This window comes from Sus scrofa, chromosome 3, assembly GCF_054392235.1.
Source record: "Sus scrofa isolate SSC_HxYL_T2T_F1_AM1 chromosome 3, Sscrofa_HxYL_maternal_Yorkshire_Landrace_v2.0, whole genome shotgun sequence".
NCBI lineage: Eukaryota > Metazoa > Chordata > Mammalia > Artiodactyla > Suidae > Sus > Sus scrofa.
Genome location: NC_139385.1, coordinates 103855506 through 103878556, shown reverse-complemented (window position 1 = coordinate 103878556; position 23051 = coordinate 103855506). Strand labels below are relative to the sequence as shown.

General features: G+C 37.4%; 1 protein-coding gene and 1 long non-coding RNA gene across 18 annotated transcripts in view; one reads left to right on the top strand and one right to left on the bottom strand.

Annotated features, from left to right (window-relative positions):
* The window catches only part of LOC146404815 (uncharacterized), a 779473-nt gene that overhangs the window by 273828 nt on the left and 482594 nt on the right, over positions 1-23051 (top strand). The gene's annotated exons all lie outside the window — the stretch shown is intronic.
* FSHR (follicle stimulating hormone receptor) overlaps positions 1-23051 on the bottom strand; it is a 169190-nt gene that overhangs the window by 85674 nt on the left and 60465 nt on the right. For all 9 annotated transcript variants that reach the window (XM_085015918.1, XM_021085884.2, XM_085015916.1 and 6 more), the window contains 1 exon segment: positions 6870-6941. In XM_085015918.1, the coding sequence (XP_084872044.1) occupies positions 6870-6941 (72 nt within the window).

The following is a 23051-nucleotide window of genomic DNA, read 5'->3' as shown; positions in this document are numbered from 1 at the left end:
ATTAGCAATCCTTGGTCCCACCCTAGACAAAGGGAATGAAAAATCCTTGGAAATGACGGTCAGCCTTGTGGATTATTTTGGAAGTCCCCCAGGGGATTTTAAAATACAATCTGAAATGAGAACCCACTGAATCTCATCTTTTTTATGCTTAGGGATGTAAATACTCTCTTCCTATCCAGAAGTCCAGCCAACTCTGGCCTCCAGTTTTTTACTAGGTGCTTGTAAGAATTATCGGCCTTTCCTTCTTGCTTTATTTCAGTAAGTGGGACCCCAGGCTTCTTTGCCCATCAATTCTCTGAATCACCGAAGGTCAGAGGAGGAACATACCTAAGTTATCTAACAAGGATTTGCTTAGGGAGGCAAAGCAGATTAGAACCCAAATTTTCTAGCATCAGAATTTTAGTTACTGGGCTTCTTTCCTTTCCTTTTATCTGTGCTAAGCGAGCCTGAAGAACTGAGACCTGGGAGGATCTTCAGCTTTTTTAGTGTGTTTACAACAGTTTTCATTTAATAAATCTCTTCCTCTAAAAGTCCCTCTGTTAACTTTTCTTTCCCCAGTGATATGAGGGTGGAGGCTGGAGTGTCAGACTAGTGTTCTCATTTTTATGTGCAAATAAATCACTTGATTATATTTTTTGTCCTTATGTTATCATGAATATTTCAAATGAATTTTATATGGTTCATATTTATGGTTTGGGAGCTATTTTATATTTTGGCTCGTTGCCGTCTCATCTCCATATACCATATCTCAGCTGATGATGTTGATTGGTCTCATTTACATATTCATCATGCTCCTATTTTCCAAAGATATTTTGTTGTACACTGGCTTTTCTTCCCCCTCCAATGTTATAAAAGCACATAGATGTGTTTTTAAATTGCACTCATTTCCATACATAATTTTTCTGGTTACCATAAATCACCACATTGTCACCTACTCCCCCCACCCTATTTAGTATAATCTTCACACTTTATACCAAGCTGACATATGGCTCTGAAGTAATTAAAGACAATGTAAACAGTTTACAGTGCACTTTGCAAAGCCACTTCACATTGCAGAGAGTTTAATGATTTCCTTTTCCCCCAGCCAGTCCCAAAACAGTAAAGAGTCAGTAGGGAGCTCTGAGATAGTGACGCTGATTAAAGCTAAGATGTGACAGTCATCATTTCATTTCTAATGGAGAAGCCCCTGCTCCACTTCTACCAAAAGACTCTTTTTTCTTTTGGCTTCTTATAGAAGCACAGGGAGTTGGGTTAAGCTGGATTAATGAAAGAATGAGTTAGCATGGATTAGGGCAGAGTGACTGAATTCTTTCAATTATTTTAACAGGAAGAAGGGGGAAGAATCAAACTCAGCTAATCTCCAAACCGTCAACCTCTACCCCACACCCAGGTCATAGAACCCTCTTTCTTCTGGAGAAGAGGAGGGCTCCTTTTCTTTTGAGACTTTCATTTTTGCTCTACTATCAGCATCTAATCTCCATGGTTCCTCTGGCAATGCCCTTAGTTTTTGTGGGTCTCCCTCCCCCATTCCAGGTCCATGTGGTCTAGGTATGTGTTTTCAATTCTAAACATGGATCCCACCACCCAGGCCACAGCCAATCTGAACATCACATTCTCTTAGCTTCAGTGCTTGGTGCAGGGATGATTGTGTGATGTAAGCAAGTCAGACTAAATCTCGAACTTTCACGGTGAGCAGGAAAAAGGTCAGCTCTTTGCTCATGAACAGAACTTGAGCTGACATGTGAAGGCAGGACTCCTGTTTCCTTCTTGCCACCCAGGCTGGGGCTCAGGGCCAGAACTAACTAAGCCAAGGAAGGGAGACCTGAAGGAGGGAGAGAGGCTTTGTCCTAAAGACCTTGAACCTGAACACAGCTGTTTCTAAAGCCATTCTTCCTATCTGACCATCAAGTTAAACGAGCCGTTAAATTCCCTTATTTTTCTTAGGCCCATTTGAGGTTCATTTTCTTTTGCCTCACATAACAAAAAGCCAGAACAAATATAATGTTTGTATCTCTTACTCTGCACATATTATCCTGTCCATTTTTGTTCTGGGTTATATTTTAAACTAGGTAAGCGCCTAGATCATAACAGATTCTCAGCCACTCTTTATTTCTGGATATTTTCTCTCTCCAACTAATTATATTGGTTTGTTCACTTTTATCATGCACTAGTCAGATATTTATTATATGTACCTGACTCTGTGTGAAACACTGTGGATCTGATACTGAGACAAAGCAATCATGTCCTTGAACTTATGGAACTTACAGTCCAATAGGGGAGTTAGAGATTAATTCAGTTACAACATAAATAAGTGCAAAAATGCTAAGAGGGTAGTCACCACACAGAGACTAATGGTATTATGAGAATGTAGTAGTGGGGGATTTTGTCCTAGTTGGGGAGGTCAGGGAGGGCTTTCCTAGGCAACTGACACTGGTGTAGGAATCAGAAGATTGAAGAAGAACCTTCTAAAGGAAGATGACAGTGTGGAAAGAAAGTTCTAGTCAGAGGGACCAGCATGAGTCAAAGAAGGCGCATGGTGGGCAGCACAACATGGTATATTTTATGAACTGAAAAGGGGCTAGGAGAGCAAAGGAGAGAATGTGAGAGGGCTGGTTTCTTTGTTAAGAGCAGCAGTGAGGGATGGAGTGAGTGTGTGTATACAGGTGTTGAAGGTGACATGACCAGGTATGAAGATAGTATCACTCTGGTTGCTGTGTAGAGAATGGATGGGGGGGGTGAGGGGAGAGCATGCTGGAGGATAGGGCAGCACAAGTTGAGGGCTGCTCCATTTTTCAAGGGAAAGATTGTGGTAGTTGGAGAAGGAGATGAATGGACAGTGTGGATGCAGTGCCAGGAGATAAAAGCAATGGCACTTGATGTTGTACTTAATACAAAGTTAAGTTACACTCTGCCCTTGCTTTTTAAGAAGAATCCAGGCCTCTGGAAAAACCTGTACACTCCAAATATAATCTGATAAATGTTGTATTGCTATTCTAAGTACAAGATTATGGTTTGGAAGCACTGGGAGAGTTCTGGAAAGGCACTGCTGAGAAGTAAACATTTGATCTGGCTTCTGGAGGACAAGGATTCTCCCAAGTGGATTTTTAGGCAAAAGGACAGCATCTATCTGAGACCAGTGTGAAAGTATATCTATTTGCTTGTTCACTCACACACTCCCGTGCTTCTATGTTTTTGGTCCCTTTATGTGCCAGGCATTGTCCAAAGAACCAGCCATCATATTCTAAATAAGTGATATGATGTCTGATAAGGGTAGTGCTTGGAAAATGGCAGCTCTTCCTACCTGGTAAAAGTGTGTGGTACACTGTGTGGAGTGAGGGATAACAAGGTTTGATTTCTGTGCCAGGGACCTAAGACTGAAACCTACAGCAATGATGGGCCCTAGAAGTTCTTCTGCAAGGGAATTTGGGCAAGGCAGTTCTGGAAGCAGAGTGGTAGGACAATGGAGCTGGGACAGGCAGCGCAGCCTCATGCAGTAGACTGTGCGAGTGACTTTGAACCCCATAGCCCCAGAAGTAAGAGGAGGACAGGATTCTGGAGATGTTTTTGAGGGGGAGTCAATAGAACTGGAAGAGCATTGCACATAAAGGAGAGAGAAGGCACATGAGTCAAGAGAGACTGAGTTTTCTTGCTTGGGAGACTGGGAAGATGATGATATTATTCACTGGGCAATATGGAAAGATGAAGAATATAAGGATAAAGATAATGAGTTTGTTTGGATATACTGAATTGGAGGTGTCGGCAGTTCACTTACGTGTAGATGTTTAGGAATCTCTCCATTTCAAAAGAATTAGGGCCTCAGAAGAGAGGTGGGGTTTGTAGATGAAGGTTTAGGAGCCCTGGTAAAACATTATTTGATAGCTAATGATTTGAGGGCGTGACTATAAAAAAAGAAAATGACCAAAAATGGAGCCCTGAATATCTGAACTTTGGAGGGGCAGCTGAGGAGCAAGAAAAGGTTATGCAGTAGTCTGGAAAGGTCAGAGGGCAGGCTGGAGAGTGTGATATCACTGAAGTTAAAGGGGAAAGAGTTTTGAGAAGGACGAATGGTCAATGTAATCAAAAGCTATTTATAGGTTAAGTACTAAGTAGACAAAGTAGAAGTCATTACTTTGACAGTTTTGGTATGTTTGGGACCTTTGATAGAGTCTTTTAATAGTGCTAGAGAATTTGTGGTTGAATAGCAAGTGGGCAGGCTGAGAATGATTGAGCAGAAAGGATAGAAAGGCGGTGAGTGCAGGCTGCTTTTTCAAAAGATTGGTAGTGATGGAGAAGAGAGAAGAAGGAAGGCAGGGTTTATATAAAAAGTTTCCTCCCTTCTCTTCCATAACGGTATGTGAAACCAGGCCACATATGCAGAATGAGTGAAAGGGATTTTTTTAATGATCTGTGGAGAGGAAGGTATCAAAGAGGAAGCCAATGTTAATTAAATTCAGGAGACTGGTTAAAAACTGGAGCAAGAACATAAAAGAAGAAAAGAGATATTAAAAGGAGATGAGAACTCATCAGTGACCAAGAATAGGAGGTGAGAAGATAGGTGAAGATACACATAGAGACTGAATGGTACAAATTGTCTCTTCAGAGTTAAATTCAGTGCTGGGTCCTCTACTTGAGAATGTTTTGGAAGATTTTGGATGTAAAAAGTATTGAAAAGAGGGATTCCTGTCATGGCTCAGCAGAGATGAATCTGACTGGCATTGATGAGGACACAAGTTCGATCCCTGGCCTTGCTCAATGAATTAAGGATCCAGTGTTGCTGTGAGATGTGGTGTAGGTCTTAGTCTCAGCTCAGATCCTGTGGTTGCTGTGGCTGTGGGGTAGGCCAGCAGCTACAGCTCTGATTGGACCCCTGGCCTGGGAACCTCTGTATGTCATGGGTTTGGCCCTAAAAAGACAAAAAAACAAAAGTATTGAACAGATCTAAGATTAATTTTTTGGCATCTGTGTCAGTGTAGGCTGATGAATAAAAGCATGAGGTAACAATGGACAGTCTGTGTCTGAGTAACTTGTTTCTGAACCAGTTACTCTGTCTCTGAAGTTATTGCTTTGTCAGCTCAGATCAACCATTTATGTCACTGCAGGAAGGTCCCATGGGAAGCTGAGCACCCAAATGAGGGATCAGTCACATCTGCAGGATTGTAGTATTATTAAGGTGGATTATTTGTGGTATCTGGCATTCTTATCTTTAGAATGATTCCTATGGAGTTACAGACCTGTTGGAGAGTGAGACCTCTCCAACAGTCATTTAGTCTGTTAATTCCAAGTAGGGTAATGGCTGATCCATCAAGGAATACATTTTGAGCTCAAAGATTCCCTAATTCTATTCCTTTTCTGTTTTTCTTTGTGAGCTCTGCTCAGATGAGTGTCCCATCTCCCAATTCCTGTGCATGTTGATGTCTTCAAGAAGGTAAACCCTGAAGATGGCAGGTCTTAAACTGGCTGTCATCCAACTGGGAGATACTTGCACATTGAAATTAGGGATCAAATAAGCCATCTTCCTCTTTGCAAATTATTCCCTTAATAACCAGATGAGGAAACCAAGGCTCTGAGAGATAAGGTGTTTTAATCAAAGTTACACCAGAAGTCTATACTAAAATTGTCACTCAGACCCAAGAGTCTGACCAACCTCCTCTAACAAGGTGGCTTAACCACTGAAAACACACTTGCCACTCTCTCTCTGCTTTGTGTTTCTTTCATTAATGGATTTCTTTCTCACTTCTTCAGACCTGGGCAAGTATTCTTTTTAAAAGTTGGGTGAGGAGTTCCCGTCGTGGCATAGTGGTTAACGAATCCGACTAGGAACCGTGAGGTTGCGGGTTCGATCCCTGGCCTTGCTCAGTGGGTTAATGATCTGGCATTGCTGTGAGCTGTGGTGTGGGTCGCAGACGTGGCTCAGATCCCATGTTGCTGTGGCTCCAGTACAGGCTGGCAGCTCAGCTTCGATGAGACCCCCTAGCCTGGGAACCTCCATATGCTGCAGGAGTGGCCCAAGAAATGGCAAAAAGACAAAAAAAAAAAAAAAAAGTTGGGTGAAAGAATCAAAAGAAAAAAATTGAATGACTTAAGAAGAAACACATATAACCTAGGGGGTTGCTTTACTTTTTATAATGGAAGTAAAATTCCCTTCTGTGTAATCTCTCTGTTCGAATACTTACTGGCATTTAAATCCTGGATTCTGGCTGCCTCTGTGGTGAAAAACACATTTTCCCATACTTAAAAGATGGGATCAAGTACTTTAAAGGTAGGATAGGTTATCTTAAGCATGGAAGAATTTGTTGTTTTTTCTTACTATACCCCACTTTGAGAAAAGTATATCTGGGGAAATCCCTACATTAAACTAGCCCGATAAAAAGTGGATGTTTACATTAACAAAGTCTTCTCTTTACAAAGGAAATCTCCCTCAGTGCTATAAATTTTCTCAATACTTTTGAATGTTTATATATCAATTACCACTTGTCACCATGACTTAGGAACAAGAAGTCTAGAAACCCTCTAAAGCACAAATGTTAGTCCCTGCTGTCAATTAAAAATTGATCAGAAATAATAGAGAGTATCTCTTAAAAAGAATGGATGTCAGTAGAGGCTTTGGTTTATAAAAATTCCATTCATAGTACTTTGAAAGCAACATTTAATACCAAAAAGTGAGAATTGCTTGGATTGGCAATGGGCACATGCTAAAAGACTGCACACTACTGTTTAGGAAATGTGGTAAGGAAGTAAAATGGGACAAGGTGCAAAAACTTTGCTTTGTATTTCAGTCTGGTTTCTAAGCATAGAGCATTACACTAGATTGATCTGAGATTGCTGCCCATACCCAATTTTAAGCATTCACACACTGCTCAGGTACATACATTTTCTCCAGGTCCCCAAATCCAGAAAATGCTCCTTTTGGGATGACTCGAAGCTTGGTGAGAACAAACCTCCTGAAAAGAGAGTGGGTAGAAAATATCACAACTTATTCATTTATTGATAAGTCGTTGGTTTAATGTGTTAATATCAGACAACAGCCAACATATACTAAGTGTTTGCCATTTAGTAGTGGTTATGGTTATTTCTATGTGATTTCTTTGCATCCACACCCCAAAGCAGTGATAATGGCACTATTGTTATTCCTATTTGAGTAAGAGATCACTGAGGTTTAGGGAGGTTAAAAAACTTAGCCAGGGTCATATGGCTAATATGCGGCAGAGCTAGGATATGAACCTTCTCATCACTACTACCCCATGTTGACTCCTAATAGCCTTGTGTGAGGCTCCTTCTCTTTCTCTCTTCCATCCCCCAATAACTCCTCCCTATTGTCCTTCTTAGCTGGCCCTGCTTCTTACTTCAGAGAAAATGAAACCAATAGAAGAGAACTTCCTCCTGTTCTTACACGGCTCCCAGCCATCCTCCCACCTGTGCAGGGGCTTACATACTCTGCCTTCCCTCCTGTTACCATGGGTGAACTGCCTGGGGTCCTGACTAAAAATAGCTCCTCCACTCTACATCATATCTTTTTCTCTCTCTTGTCATGAAGTTAGTCACTACAGCAATTTCTCTCTTTCTTTCATACGTTCCATTCACCTACTGCTTCTTTATTGGGTCCTGCCCATCAGTGTGCAAATATGCCTTAATTTCTAAGAAAAGTCCTAACCTCAGGCAAATTCAGCTTTTGCCATTTTCTTCTGCCTAAAATCTTTGTTTCACACCTTCCTCAAAATTACTTACAATAGCTCATATCAGTCAGAAACAACAACAACAAAAACAACAACATCCAGATTTTATATAAATCCCTGCAGGACGCTGTAGGATCTTCCCGCTTTCCCTTCCCATAGACTCTCTAACCTTAATTTTGACAACTCTCACTTTTGCTTATCCCATTTTTTTTTTCACAGCACTTTTTTTGCTATTCTTTGTACATGCCAGGTTCCTTCTTGTCTAATATTTTTGCATTTGCAATTCTCTCTTCCTGAAGCATTTCCCTCTCAGGTCTCTGGCTTATTCCTTCAGTCAGCTGCTTGCTCAAATGTCACTTTCTCAGTAAGACTTTCCCTAACCACCCTGCTAAAATGATAGTTTTCCCAACCCTCTTTCTTCCTAATACTTCTGACATGTTATACCTTTTATTTACTCATTTATATATTCATGTATTTATTTATCTTTTTTAAAAAATTTTGTCCGCTGTACAGCATGGAGACCAAGTTTTACTTACATGTATACATGTTTTTCCCTCCCTTTGTTCTGTTTTGATATAAGTATCTAGAGATAGTTCTCAGTGCTACACAGCAGGATCGCTTTGTAAATCCATTCCAAGAGCAATAGTTTACATCCATTAATCCCACACTCCCAATCCCTCCCACTCCCTCCCTCTCCTCCCGGGCAGCCACACTCATAACTAGAATGCAAGCTCTGTGAGGGCAAGGAGTTTTGTCTTATTTGTCTACTGCTGTATATCACATACCTAGAACAGTGGCTGGTACATGAGAAGTATTCATAAAAACATTTCTCGAATGACTAAATGATTAGCTATTAAAGTCTGAGAGTTCTAGGTTCAAGGGTAGAATTAAGAGTGACCCTTTGGGAATCGCTACAACAGAAATGCTGTTTCTTCCTCTGCCTTTCTTCACTCTCATTTTCTCTTGCTTTGCAAATGATTAATAGGAATTTGGTTTTCTTTCCACTTTAATCCCCCCTTCTGCAAGGTGGTCTGCCAGTAGGAATTCAATACTGTGGATTTGGATAGTTTTGCAAACCTTCATTGTTTTAGTCTCCTATTATTTATTGGTGAAATTTAATTAGTGAAATTCTTGTTTCAGATCAAGTTATTGGTCAGGCAAACAGTTCTACTTTTTTAAAAAAAATTTAAATTTATTTTTAATTTTATTTTTTCACAGCAGGGTCCCTTTATTTTTTTTTGTCTTTTGCTTTTTTTCTATTTTTTATTATTATTGTTTTTTAATAGTTATTTCCCCAATACAATTTTTTTCCTACGGTACAGCATGGTGACCCTGTTGCACATACATGTATACATTCTTTTTTCTCACATGCTCCATCATAAGTGACTAGACATAGTTCCCAGTGCTACACAGCAGGATCTCATTGCTAATCCATTCCAAAGGTAATAGCCTGCATCTATTAACCCCAAGTTCCCAATCCAACCCACTCCCTCCCCTTCCACCTTGGCAACCACAAGTCTATTCTCCAAGTCCATGATTTTCTTTTCTATGGAAAGGTTCATTTGTGCCATATATTACATTCCAGATATGTGATATCATGTGGTATTTGTCTTTCTCTTCTGACTTACTTTACTCAGTATGAGAGTCTCTAGTTCCATCCATGTTGCTGCAAATGGCATTATTTTGTTCTTTTTTATGGCTGAGTGGTATTCCGTTGTGTATATATGCCACACCTTCCTAATCCAAGATGGACATTTGGGTTGTTTCCATGTCTTGGCTATTGTGAATAGAGCTGCAATCAACATGCAGGTGCATGGTATTTATTTATTTATTTATTTTTAAAGGAAGGTTCTGTCTGGATATATGCCCAAGAGTGGGGTTGCTGAGTCATATGGTAGTTCTATGTATACCACCATACTGTTCTCCACAGTGGTTATAGCAGCTTACATTCCCACCAATAGTGCAGGAGGGTTCCCTTTTCTCCACACCCCATCCAGCATTTGTTATTTGTGGACTTATTGATGATGACCATTCTGACTGGTGTGAGGTGGTATCTCATAGTAGTTTTGATTTGCATTTCTCTAATGATCAGTGATGTTGAGCATTTTTTCATGTGCTTGTTGGCCATCTGTATATCTTCCTTGGAAAAATGTCTATTCAGTTCTTTTGCCCATTTTTCAATAGGGTTATTGACTTTTTTGCTGTTGAGTTGTATAAGTTGCTTGTATATTTTAGAAATTAAGCCCTTGCTAGTTGCATCGTTTGAAACTATTTTCTCCCATTCTGTAAGTTGTCTTTTTTTAAAATTTTTTTATGGTTTCTTTGGCTGTGCAAAAGCTTGTCAGTTTGATTAGGTCCCATTGGTTTGTTTTTGCTCTTATTTCTGTTGCTTTGGGAGACTGACCTGAGAAAACATTTGTAAGGTTGATATGAGAGAATGTTTTGCTTATGTTCTCTTCCAGGAGTTTGATGGTGTCTTGTTTTACATTTAAGTCTTTCAGCCATTTTGAGTTTCTTTTTGTGCATGGGTGTGAGGGTGTGTTCTAGTTACACTGATTTGCATGCAGCCGTCCAGGTTTCCCAGCAATACTTACTGAAAAGACTGTCTTTTTCCTTTTTTATGTTCTTGCCTCCTTTGTCAAAGATTAATTGACCATAGGTGTTTGGGTTTATTTCTGCATTCTCTATTCTGTTTGATTGGTCTGTATGGTCTGTTTTGGTACTAGTACCACACTGTCTAAATGAATGTGGCTTTGTAATAGTGCCTGAAGTCTGGGAGAGTTATGCTTCCTGATTGTTTTTTTTTCCCCCTCAGGATTGCTTTGGCAATTCTGGGTCTTTTGTGGTTCCATATAAATTTTTGGATTGTTTGTTCTAGTTCTGTAAAAAATGTCATGGGTAATTTGATAGGGATTTCATTGAATTTGTAGATTGCTTTGGGTAGTATGGCCATTTTTACAATATTAATTTTTCCAACCCAGGAGCATGGAATATCTTTCCATTTCTTTACATCTTCTTTAATTTCCTTAATTAATGTTTTATAGTTCTCAGCATATAAGTCCTTTACCTCCTTGGTCAGATGTATTCCCAGGTATTTGATTTTGTGGGGTGCAATTTTAAAAGATACTTTATTGTTGTATTCCTTTTCTAATATTTCATTGTTAGTATACAGAAATGCGACTGATTTCTGAATGTTCATCTTATATCCTGCTACTTTGCTGAATTTGTTGATCAGTTCAAGTAGTTTTTGGGTTGAGTCCTTAGGATTTTCTATAAGTAGTATGCTGTCATCTGCATACAGTGACAGTTTTACCTCTTCTCTTCCAATTTGGATGCCTTTTATTTCTTTTGTTTCTCTGATTGCTGTGGCTCAGACTTCCAGTATTATGTTGAAAGACAGCGGTGAGAGTGGGCATCCCTGTCTTGTTCCAGATTTTAGTGGGAAGACTTTCAGCTTTTCTCCATTGAGTATTATATTTGCGGTGGGTTTGTCATAAATGTCTTTGATTATGTTACAGTATGTTCCCTCTATACCCACTTTGATAAGAGTTTTGACCATGAATGGATGTTGGACTTTGCCAAATGCTTTTTCTGTATCTATTGAGATGATTGTGTGGTTTTTGACTTTTCTTTTGTTATTTTGGTGTATGACGTTGATTGATCTGCATATGTTGAACCATCCTTATGAACCTGGGGTGAACCCCACCTGGTCATGGTGAACAATCTTTTTGATATGTTACTGGATTCAGTTGGCTAAAATTTTGTTGAGAATTTTTGTATCTATATTCATTAAAGATATTGGCTGATAGTTTTCTTTTTTGGTGTTATCTTTGTCTGGTTTTGGAATTAGGGTGATGGTGGTGTCATAGGATGTCTTTGGGAGTGTTCCCTCATCTTCAACTTTTTGAAAAAATTTAAGGAGGATGGGTATAAATTCCTCTTTGTATGTTTGGTAGACTTCACCTGCAAAGCCATCTGGTCCTGGACTTTTATTTGTAGGGAGTGTTTTTATGACATATTTGATTTCATTTCTAGTGATTGGTCTGTTCAGTTGGTCTATTTCTTCTTGATTCAGTTTTGGCAGGCTGTAAGTCTCTAGAAAGTTGTCCATTTCTTCTAGGTTGTCAAATTTGTTGGCATACAATTGTTCATAGTATTCTCTAATTGTTTTTTATATTTCTGTGTTATCCATTGTGACTTCTCCTTTTTCATTTCTTATTTTGTTTATTTGGGTTCTCTCTCCCCTCTTCTTGGTGAGTCTAGCCAGAGGTTTGTCAAATTTGTTTACCTTTTCAAAGAACAAGCTCTTGGTTTTATTGATTTTTTTAATCTTTATTTTATTGATTTCCTCTTTGGTCTTTATGATTTCTTTCCTTCTGCTGACTTTAGGTTTTGTTTGTTCTTCTTTTTTCTAATTCATTTAAGTGGTAGGTTAAGTTGTCAATTTGAGATTTTTCTTCTTTTTTGAGGAAAGCTGTATTGCTATGAATTTCCCTCTGAGCACCACTTTTGTGGCATCCCATAGATTTTGAGTGGCTGTGTCTTCATTATCATTTGTCTCGTGGTATTTTTTAATTCCCTTCTTGATTTCCTCATTGACCCATGGGTTTTTTAATAGCATGTTGTTTAGTCTCCATGTAGTCAGTTTTTTCTCATTCCTTTTTCTGTGGTTGATTTCTGGTTTCATGCCATTGTTGTCAGAGAAGATACTTGAAATAATTTTTATACTCTTAAATTTGTTGAGGTTAGCTTTGTGCCCCAGTATGTGATCAATTCTTGAGAATGTCCCATGTGCACTTGAAAAGAATGTATATTCTGATTTTTTTGGATGTAATGTCCTGAAAATGTTGATTAAATCTAACTTTTCTATTGTGTCCTTTAAGATCTCTGTTGCCTTATTGATTTTCTATCTAGAGGATCTGTCCATTGATGTGAGTTGGGTGTTAAAGTCTCCTACTATGATTATATTCCCATCAATTTCTCCTTTTATGTCTGTTAGTATTTGTTGTAGGTATCTGGGTGCTCCTAAATTAAGGGAATATATGTTAATGATTGTAATATTCTCTTCTTGAATGGATCCTTTAACCATTAAATAGTGTCCTTCTTTGTCTTTCCTTATGACCTTTGTTTTAAAGTCTATTTTGTCTGATATGAGTATTGCAACTTCTGCTTTCCTGTCTTGTCCATTGGCATGAAATATCTTTTCCCATCCTCTCACTTTCAATGTATATGTGTCCTTTGCCATAAGGTGAGTTTCTTGTAGACAGCAGATTGAAGGTTTTTGCTTTTTTGTCCAATCTGCCACCCTGTGTCACTCCAGTAGTCCATTGAAATTTCAGGTAATTATTGATAGATATGTATTTATTGCCATTTTAAACCTTGTTTTCCAGTTGATTCTATATTGCTATTTTCTTCTTTTCTTTTTTTAATTCAATGGTTTCCATTTATTTTATACTTGAGTACTTTTCAGTTTTTGTAAATGTAGTGTTCAGTTTTGTTTCGTGGTTGCCCAGTTTTTTAAGTACATTAACTCCTTCCTATATCTGCTTGCTTTTGCCTGATAGTTGTATAGGCTCAAACACATCATTAAAAATAAAAAAAAGGATCTATATTTTCATACTTTCTTTCCCCACATTGTATGATTTTGGTGTCTCTCTCTCTCTCTTTTTTAACGTCTTCATGTTTAGATCTGTGTGCTGGCTTATTTAAGTGACTGCTTTCCAGCTGTGTTTTCCTCCATCCTAATTCTTCTTTTTTTCTTTTCTCTCTCTCTCTTTTTTTTCATTTAGAGAAGCCCTTTCAGTATTTCTTTCAGAATGGGTTTAGTATTGCTGTACTCTTTTAGCTTTTGTTTGTTAGAGAAATTCTTATTTCCCCTTCTATTTTAAATGATATTCTTGCTGGATAGAGTATTCTAGGTCATAATTTTTTTTTCCTTTCAGCACTTTAAATATATCTTGCCACTCCCTTCTAGCCTGTAGTGTTTCTGTAGAGAAATCAGCTGATAGCCTTATGGGGGTTCTCTTATAATTAATGCTTTGCTTTTCTCTTGCTGCCTTTAGAATCCTCTCTTTATCTTTACCTTTTGCCATTTTTATTATAATATGTCTTGGTGTGGGCCTGTTTGGGTTCAACTTGTTTGGGTCCCTCTGTGCTTCCTGTATCTTGATATCAGTATCCTTTAGATTTGGAAAGTTTTCAACCATAATTTCTTCAAATACATTTTCAATCCCCTTTTACATGAAAGCAATGTAAGAGACCTATGGGATAATATAAAGTGGGCCAATCTATGCATAATAGGAATTTCTTCTACTTTGTTGGTTTGTTTGCCTTTGGTCACCATGTGTAGCAGCTTTATGGTGAGGAATCTTGAGAGAAAAATCCCATGTGCTGTTCTTGCTCTGGAGTTGAGATACATGGAAAAGCAAAAACAGAAGTCTTGGAATCACCAGAAAACAGATATAGGATACAGTTGATGTAGTAACTATAATTTTTTTCTTTTTTTTTATTTTTTAGGGCCTCACCCATGGCATGTGGAAGTTCCCAGGCTAGGAGTTGCATCAGAGCTACACTTGCTAGCCTACACCTCAGGCACAGCAACGCCAGATCCATCTGTGACCTACATTGCAGCTCATGGCAACACCAGAATCTTAACCCACTGAGCGAGGTCAGGGGTCAAACCTGCATCCTCATGGATACTAGTCAGATTCATTTCCACTGAGCCACAGCAGTAATTCTAAAATGTTATACAAGGATTGAAGTGTGAAAGATCCCAAGTACACAAATATGTAAGAGGAAGATTGGAAGGAGTGAGTGAATTTGAATCTGACTCTCAATCAGATCATACTAAAAGTATAGTCTCTATGAAACTATTTGATCTAGTTAGGGTTGAAGGCAATGGTTCTGGAACAGTAAAAACTTTTAGTACACTGATCTGAAAAATAATCAAGGTCAGTTCATACTCTGCTAATGTACTCACTTAATCTTAAACATAGAGAAGTTCCTTTTGTTCCTGTTTATCACAAGACAGAAGAATGATGAAAACAAACAGGTAAAAGCAAATAATAAGATTGCTTTAAACTACTCAATCAACCTAAAATTTCAGGGGAGTTGAAATATTAAGGTGACTGTTGGTTAATAAGATATGTAAGAAGTAGAATCTTGGATAATCAACTCTATTTAAGAACAAGCCAATTTAGATTTTTTTGATTCAGCTCTGGTAACAGGCACATTTTCTAAAAATTTCAATGTCTGTGCCTATAGTTAGAGGTTCAAACTAATTAATATAATTAAACCCTTTTTAAAGATTGAAAGTCTTGACTTCTACTTCCTGAAATGTTATAAACTAGATAACCTTAAGATTTTTCATTAAAGATCACCCAGATTTCTTCTATAAAACATAGCTGTTATTGTTTTAATTGTATAGCTGAGCTTATTAAAAAGCATGAGAAATTTCTAGGGACCCAAAGTAAAATAATTGAATACCAGATGAAATCTTGAGTGGTGAATACAGAATTCTAAGAGGGTAAATTGAAGTTAAAGTATTCTGTGGGTAGTGATGAGGAGTGGGGAGAAGGGTGTCTGGACTTGGCAGACAAGGGGTTTGTGTTTCTATGATAAACTGGTACATGAGATGAAACATAGAAGTGGAATGCAAAGATCTATTTCTCTGCGTCATCCCTCTGTCTGCCTATCTACCTACCTACCTACCTACCTGCCTGCCTATTACATAGGTTTCCTAGAAAGAAAGATACCAAAAAAAAGTAAAAAAGAGAGAGAGCAAGCAGGCAATTTTCAATGAAATAACATTTGGAGAATTTCCACAATTTAAGAAAGACATGGCTCAGTGGTTAAGGAACCCAGCTAGCATCCTTGAGGACGTGAGTTTGATCCCTGGCCTCGTTAAGTGGGTTAAGGATCCAGTGTTGCCGTGAGCTGTGGTGTAGGTCACAGACAAGGCTTGGATCCTGCGTTGCTGTGGCTCTGGCATATGCCAGCAGCTACAGCTCTGATTGGACCCCTAGCCTGGGAAGCTCTATATGCTGTGGGTGCAGCCCTAAAAAGACCAAAAAGAAAGAAAAAAAAGAAAAGACATAAGTCCTCACATTCAGAAATCTCAACAAGTCTCAGGAAGGGAAACAAATCTACTGACAGATGCCTGTGAGTTTAAAATGTAGAGCCACAAAAGAAAATATTTTAGGCATTTCCATTGTGGCTTAGCAGCAATGAACCCAACTAGTATGCATGAGGACACAGAGTTGATCCTGGGCCTCACTCAGTGGGTTAAGGATCTGGTGTTGCTGTGAGATGTGGTGTAGGACACGGCTCAGATCCCACGTTGCTTTGAAAGTGGAGTAGGCCAGCAGCTCCATCTCTGATTCGAACCCTAGCCTGGGAACATCCATATGCCTCAGGTGCAGCCCTAAAAAGACAAAAAAAAAAAAAAAAAAGAAGGAAAAAATAAAAAAAATATTTTACATGAAAAGAGAGAAAAAAAAAGAGACTATGTTCAAGGAAAAAATTAGAAGACTTTGTAAAAATTCTTCAAAATCATTAGAGAAAATAACTTCCAGCTAAGAATCCTATGCCCAGAAATAATTTTTCAAATTAGAGGATAAAATAAAGACAGTTTTAGATAAATTTAATTAGCCTTTAACAATATTTTAGCAAAAGAATTACCTTAGAAAATAAGTTTAATAGTTTAATTCAGTAGGAAGACACACACACACAAACACAAACAAAACAAGAAGGAATAGTGAACAAAGAAATTAATGTTCCTTATTGAATAGGTGGGTTTTCATAATGGTTAGAAAGCTCACCTATTTAATAAGGAATACTAGAAAAATACTGGCCAAAAAATGGATCACAAAGCAAAGCTGATTGTTATCAAACAAATCATTTTCTTTGATAATGATGTATTTGAAGTACTTTGAAATCAGTAATAAGGGATCATCCACTCCCCCCAACATATGTACCCACACATTTGGAGAGCCAAAACCAAACCAAATCAAATAAATCTCTTATTTTTTAAAATTTGTTTCTTAAATTATAGTTGATTTACAGTGTTGTGCTAATTTCTAAATTTCTACTATACAATGGCATGACCTATTCATAATATATATATACATATATATATACACACACACATATATATACACACACACACACATATATACACACACAGAGACATACACAGACACACACATACACTCCTACATGGTAGGAATAATATATATTCTCTTCTATCATGGTTTATCCTGAGAGATTGAATATAGTTCCCTGAACTAAATAATAGGACCTCATTGCTTATACAAAACACTCTCTTAAATCATACATGGATCAAAGGAGAAATTACAATAACATTTGTAAATTATTTGGAATTGAACCATAATGAAAATACAACATATGAAACTTATGTGGTACAGATAAACTGCTACTTACAGAGAATTTTGCAGCTTTAAATTATTATACCATAAAAGGAGACAAAAAAAGATGGAAATTTAAGCTAATTCAGGAAATGCAGAATTGTTCTATGAAGCCAATACTCCAGTTTTGGCTAGAGCTTAAAATGCAAACCCAAAAGCAGTTTAATTTTTAAAAATTGGTAAAATTAGGGGCTATCAATTGACATGTTTTGAGAAGATAAGCACTGAGTAAGATATTACAACTTGATATATGGAGTTTTAAGTTTAAATTTTTTATTTTAGAAAGAAAGCAAATGAGAGTCTAACAATTTTATTTTAATTTTAATTTTTTTGGCCACATGCACAGCATATGGAAGTTGCTGGTCCAGGGATTGAATCTGAGCCATAGCTGTGGCAATGCCAGATCCTTAACCCAATGTGCAACAGTGGAAACTCCCCTAATGCTAACTTTAAAACACATTGCATTTTTTTTTGCACATGGTGTGAAGGTGCGTTCCAGTTTCATTGATTTACATTCTGCTGTCCAGTTTTCCTAGCATCACTTGCTGAAAAGACTGTCTTTTTCCCATTTTATATTCTTGTCTCCTTTGTCAAAGATTAATTGACCATAGGTGTCTGGGTTTATTTCTGGGTTCTTAATTCTGTTCTATTGGTTTGTATGTTTGTTTTGGTACCAGTACCACACTGTTTTGATGACTGTGGCTTTGTAATATTGCCTGAATTCTGGGAGAGTTATGCCTCCTGCTTATTTTTTTTTTTCCCTCATGATTGCTTTGGCAATTCTGGATCTTTTATGGTTCCATATAAATGTTTGGATTGTTTTTCTAGTTCTGCAAAAAATGTCATGGGTAATTTGATAGGAATTGCATTGAATCTGTAGATTGTTTTGGGTAGCATGGCTATTTTTATGATATTAATTCTTCCAACCCAGGAGCATGGAATATCTTTGCATTTCTTTCAATCCTCTTTAATTTCCTTGATTACCATTTTATAGTTTTTAGCCTAAAAGTCTTTCACCTCCTTGGTCAGGTTTATTCACAGGTATTTAATTTTGGGGGGTGTGATTTTAAAAGGTATTTTATTTTTGTATTTTCTAGTATTTCATTGTTAGTATACAGAAATGAAACTGATTTTTGAATGTTAATCTTATATCCTGCTACTTCACCATCTGCATAGAGTGACCATTTTACCTCTTCTCTTCCAATTTGGATACATTTTATTTCTTTGGTTTTTCTGAGTGTTGTGGCTAGGACTTCCAGTACTTTGTTCAATAGCAGTGGTGAGAGTGGGCATGCTTGTCTTGTTCCAGATTTTAGTGGGAAGACTTTCAGCTTTTCTCCATTGAGTATTATATTTTCTGTGGGTTTGTCATAAATGGCTTTGATTATGTTACAGTATGTTCCCTCTATACCCACTTGGTAAGAGTTTTGATCATGAATGGATGTTGGACTTTGTCAAATGCTTTTTCTGCATCTATTGAGATGATTGTGTAGTTTTTGATTTTTCTTTCATTAATGTGTGTATGATGTTGAACTGGAACGCACCCTCACCCCATGCACAAAAATAAACTCAAAATAGCTTAAAGACTTAAATGTAAGAAAAGACACCATCAAACTCCTAGAAGAGAACATAGCAAAAACAGTCTCTGATGTCAACCTTAGAGATGTTTTCTTAGGTCAGTCTCCCAAGGCAATAGAAGTAAAAGCAAAAATAAACCAATGGGACCTAATCAAATTGACAAGCTTTTGTACAGCAAAGAAAACTATACACACACACACACACACAACCAAAAAACAAAAGAAACAACTTACAGAATGCAAGAAAATAGTTTCAAATGATGCAACTGACAAGAGCTTAATCTCTGAAACAAACCAACAATTTATACAGCTCAAGAGCAAAAAAACCCAAGAACCCAATTGAAAAATAGGCAAAAGACTTGAGTAGACATTCCTACAAAGAAGACATGCAGATGGCCAACAAGCACATGAAAAAAATGCTCAGCATCACTGATTATTAGAGAAATGCAAATTAAAACTACTATGAGGTACCACCTCACACCAGTCAGAATGGCCATCTCAAAAAGTATATAAATAACAAATGCTGGAGACAGTGTGGAGAAAAGGGCACCCTCCTACACTGTTGGTGGGAATGTAGATTGGTACAACCACTATGGAAAAAAGAATGGAGGTACCTCCAAAAAATAAATGTAGAACTAACATATGATCCAGAAATCCCACTCTTGGGCATATATCCTGAGAAAGCTGTCATTCAAAAAGATGCATTCATCCCTATGTTCACTGCAGCACTATCTACAGTAGCCAAGACATGGAAATAACCTAAATGTCCATTGACAGATGACTGGATTTAGAATATGTGTTTTATATATATATATATATATATATATATATGTATGTGTGTGTATATATATGTATGTATGTGTATGTGTGTATATATATGTATGTATGTGTATGTGTATATATATATGTATGTATGTGTATATGTATATATATATATACACACACACACAGTGGAATACGCCTCAGCCCTAAAAAAGAACAAAATAATGCCATTTGCAGCAACATGGATGGAACTATAGACCCTCACACTAAGTGAAGTTAAGTCAGAAAGAGAAAGAAATATACCATGTAACTTATATCTGGAATCTAATATACAGCATAAATGAACCTTCACACAGAAAAGAAAATCATGGACTTGGAGAACAGATGTGTGGTGGCCAAGGTGGGGGATGGTGTGGGATGGACTGGGAATCTGGGGTTAATAGATGTAAACTATTGCATTTGGAATGGATGAGCAATGAGATCCTGCTGTATAGCACTGGGAATTATATCTAGTCACTTGTGATGGAGCATGATGGAGGATAATGTGATAAATACAATGTATACATGTATGTGTGACTGGGTCACTTTGCTGTACAGTAGAAAATTGACAGAACACTGTAAAGCAAGTATAATAGATAGAATAGAAATTATTATTAAGAAAAGAAAAAAAAACCCTAAAATAACACATTTAAGGGAAGTCTTAGTACTGTGAAGATATCAATTGTAATCCATATTAATATAGAAATTAAATGCAAGACTAATCTAAGACACAATAGTTTTTTGTTGGTGGTGGTTCTTTTGATGTGTGGTAATTGGCTGGTTAGTATTCATATAGAAGAGCAGTTTTGAAGAATAGCCAAAACCATTTTGAAGAAAAACAAAAGATTAGGAGAATTGGCACGCCAGGCAATATGATTTTTGTAAAACTATGATGATTAAAATGCTGTGGTAGTGACAGATTTAAAAATAGACCAAAGGAAGACAGAAAGAGTACAGAAATAGACCGTTAAACGAAAGGAAATGACAAATGACAGAGTAGCATTAAAAAAAAAATCTATGGAGAAAGTTATGGATTAATCAGCAAGGGATGCTGAAACTATTGATTATCCCTGTGGGAAAAAAAATAACACCTTTGCTTATTACCATATTAAAATCTCAATTCCAGGCTTACTAAAGATCTAAATGGGAAAATCAATACTTTAAAACTTTAAAATAAAATATAGCATTCTATTCAGAAGACTTTCTTTAAAAAGAGCACAAAAAATGACACCCACAAATTAAAAAGCTGATAGATTTGAGTACAGTTGACTTAAGATTTCTCTAAAACAAAGATAAAATGTAGACTGAGGGAAGTTATTTGCAACACATACAGCTAACCAGGGTTAGTATCCAGAATATAAAGAACTTTACAAAATAATGAGAAAAGTACAAACAATCCAGTAGAAACATTGGCAAAAAAATATGAACAGGAAATTCATATAAGAGAAAATACAAATGACCAATAAACATATGAAAAGATAGTCAAGTTCACTAGTAATCAAGAACATGCAAATTTAAACTATTATTAGGTACCATTAAACACCATCATGTTGGCAAACATTGAAAGCAAAGCCTCACAATAACAGTGCTGGTGAGGCAGTAGGATAATAGGACCTTTTCCACACTCTTGATGGAAGGGTAATTAGCTGCAGGTACTTTCAGTAGCCATTTGGCAAAATGCATTAAAGTCAAAGAAATGAATGCCCTTGGATCCAGTTATTCCATAATATGTGCACCTGGAGATAGGTAAAAGCTTAATCATAGCAACATCATTTGTAATAATAAAAAACTGGAGACAAATGTTTATAAACAAGAAAATGAATAAATATTAATAAGCCGTGATATGCTGACACAATGCCAAATTATAAAGCAGTGAAAAGAAACAAACTGACTGGAGCTGCATACTACAAAATGGAAAAATCCCCAAAGTGTAATGCTGAGAAAAAAATAAAAGAAATTAGTGAATGCTATGTGCAGTATGTATAGTGTGATACGATTGTTCACAAAGGTTAACAACATGCAGAATAAAACAGTATATTGTTTGATGTGAAATTTTGGGGGTTTGCTGGAGGAACTTTAGCTAATTTTTTTTTTTTTTTTTTTACTTTTTAGGGTCTGCAGCATATGGAAGTTCCCAGGCCAGGCTAAGGGTTGAATCAGAGCTGCAGCTATTGGCCTGTGCCACAGCAATGCAAGATCCAAGCTGTATCTGCCACCTACACCACAGTTCATGGCAACACCAGATCCTTAACCCATTGAGTGAGGCCAGGGATCAAACCCACATACTTGTGGATACTAGCCAGATTCCTAATTTGCTTAGCCATAGCGGGAACTCCTGGCTAATTCTGAGATAGCCCACAACCAGCCTGACCTGTGAGTGTGCTTTTCACGTGCAGACCAATCAATCCAGACTCCACACCCTCAATCACCTCCTTTAAGGGACCCTTACACTCTGGGCCAAGATTCCTCTGCCCTAATCACCCCAGGGAAGCTCCTACACCATAGAGCCCACTGAAGTGATGTAAACTAGTCAATTTTAAACTTGTTCACCCTATTTCACCGTTTTTTCCCCCATGGAAGCCACAGTAAAGGCTCTTGCCAGTTTCATCCAGCTCCCTCTGCATCAGGACCAACCCTGGTGCTTCCTATAGCTCTTCTTCTCTTGGGAGCCAGAAGGATAACAAACTGTCTTTTCAGTGGCAGTTGTCTCTTTGTCTGTTGGCCTCACCATACCTGAATAATAATAAAACCTCTATTTCAAAACATGTTTAGAGAGGCATATGTATTTATCAAAGGGAAATTCTGAGAAGGACAACACCAAAATCAACACAGTGTTTACCTCTGTGACAAGAAGGAGTAGAACACAACTATATCCAAAATATTTTGTATTTTTGTTTTTTCAAAAAAGCTGAACAATTTTGACCAACTGTTAAAATTTGGCAAAGCTGAGTGGTGGTTTATGACTGTTTACGATATCATTCTCTATGCTTCATACTTGAAATATTTTCATAATGAGTTTTTCAAGATTAAAATTCTTATCAGGCCATATCCCAATCATCATTTATCTGTTTGTTTTTAAACACAGAGAGCTACTGAAAGTATCATCATACCCTTTGTGTCAGATGCCAGCTTTACTCTGTAAGGGGTCATAGAGTGCCTGGAAAAGTTTTGTAAAAATGCACAATTCATCATGATGGCTCTGGAAAGAATTATTTTCACTATATTGCAAGTTGCTTAATGTCTTTTCCATGACAAGTGAGGAGGGTGGGGTTTATTTTTATTTTTTCCTTCCCTGAAATTGGGAAGCTTTAGGATTCCCTTGAACTCTGTCTCTGTTGGAGGCAATGCATATTCTGGGCAGTCCATTCACCCTTGGTGAAATTTAATTTCCCTTTTTGGATTAAAGGAGAATAGCTTAAAAGATCCCATAAAAAGCTTTCTGGCAGCCTGGAAACCAGCCAGTAGTCTTTTTGAGAAGCTGGCTTTTTATGATGGCCCGAGTGTAAATGACACTGTGCTCTGTGTTCTTTGAATTTCACACAAGTTAAAAAAACTAAAGTGCGAACACCTTGGCA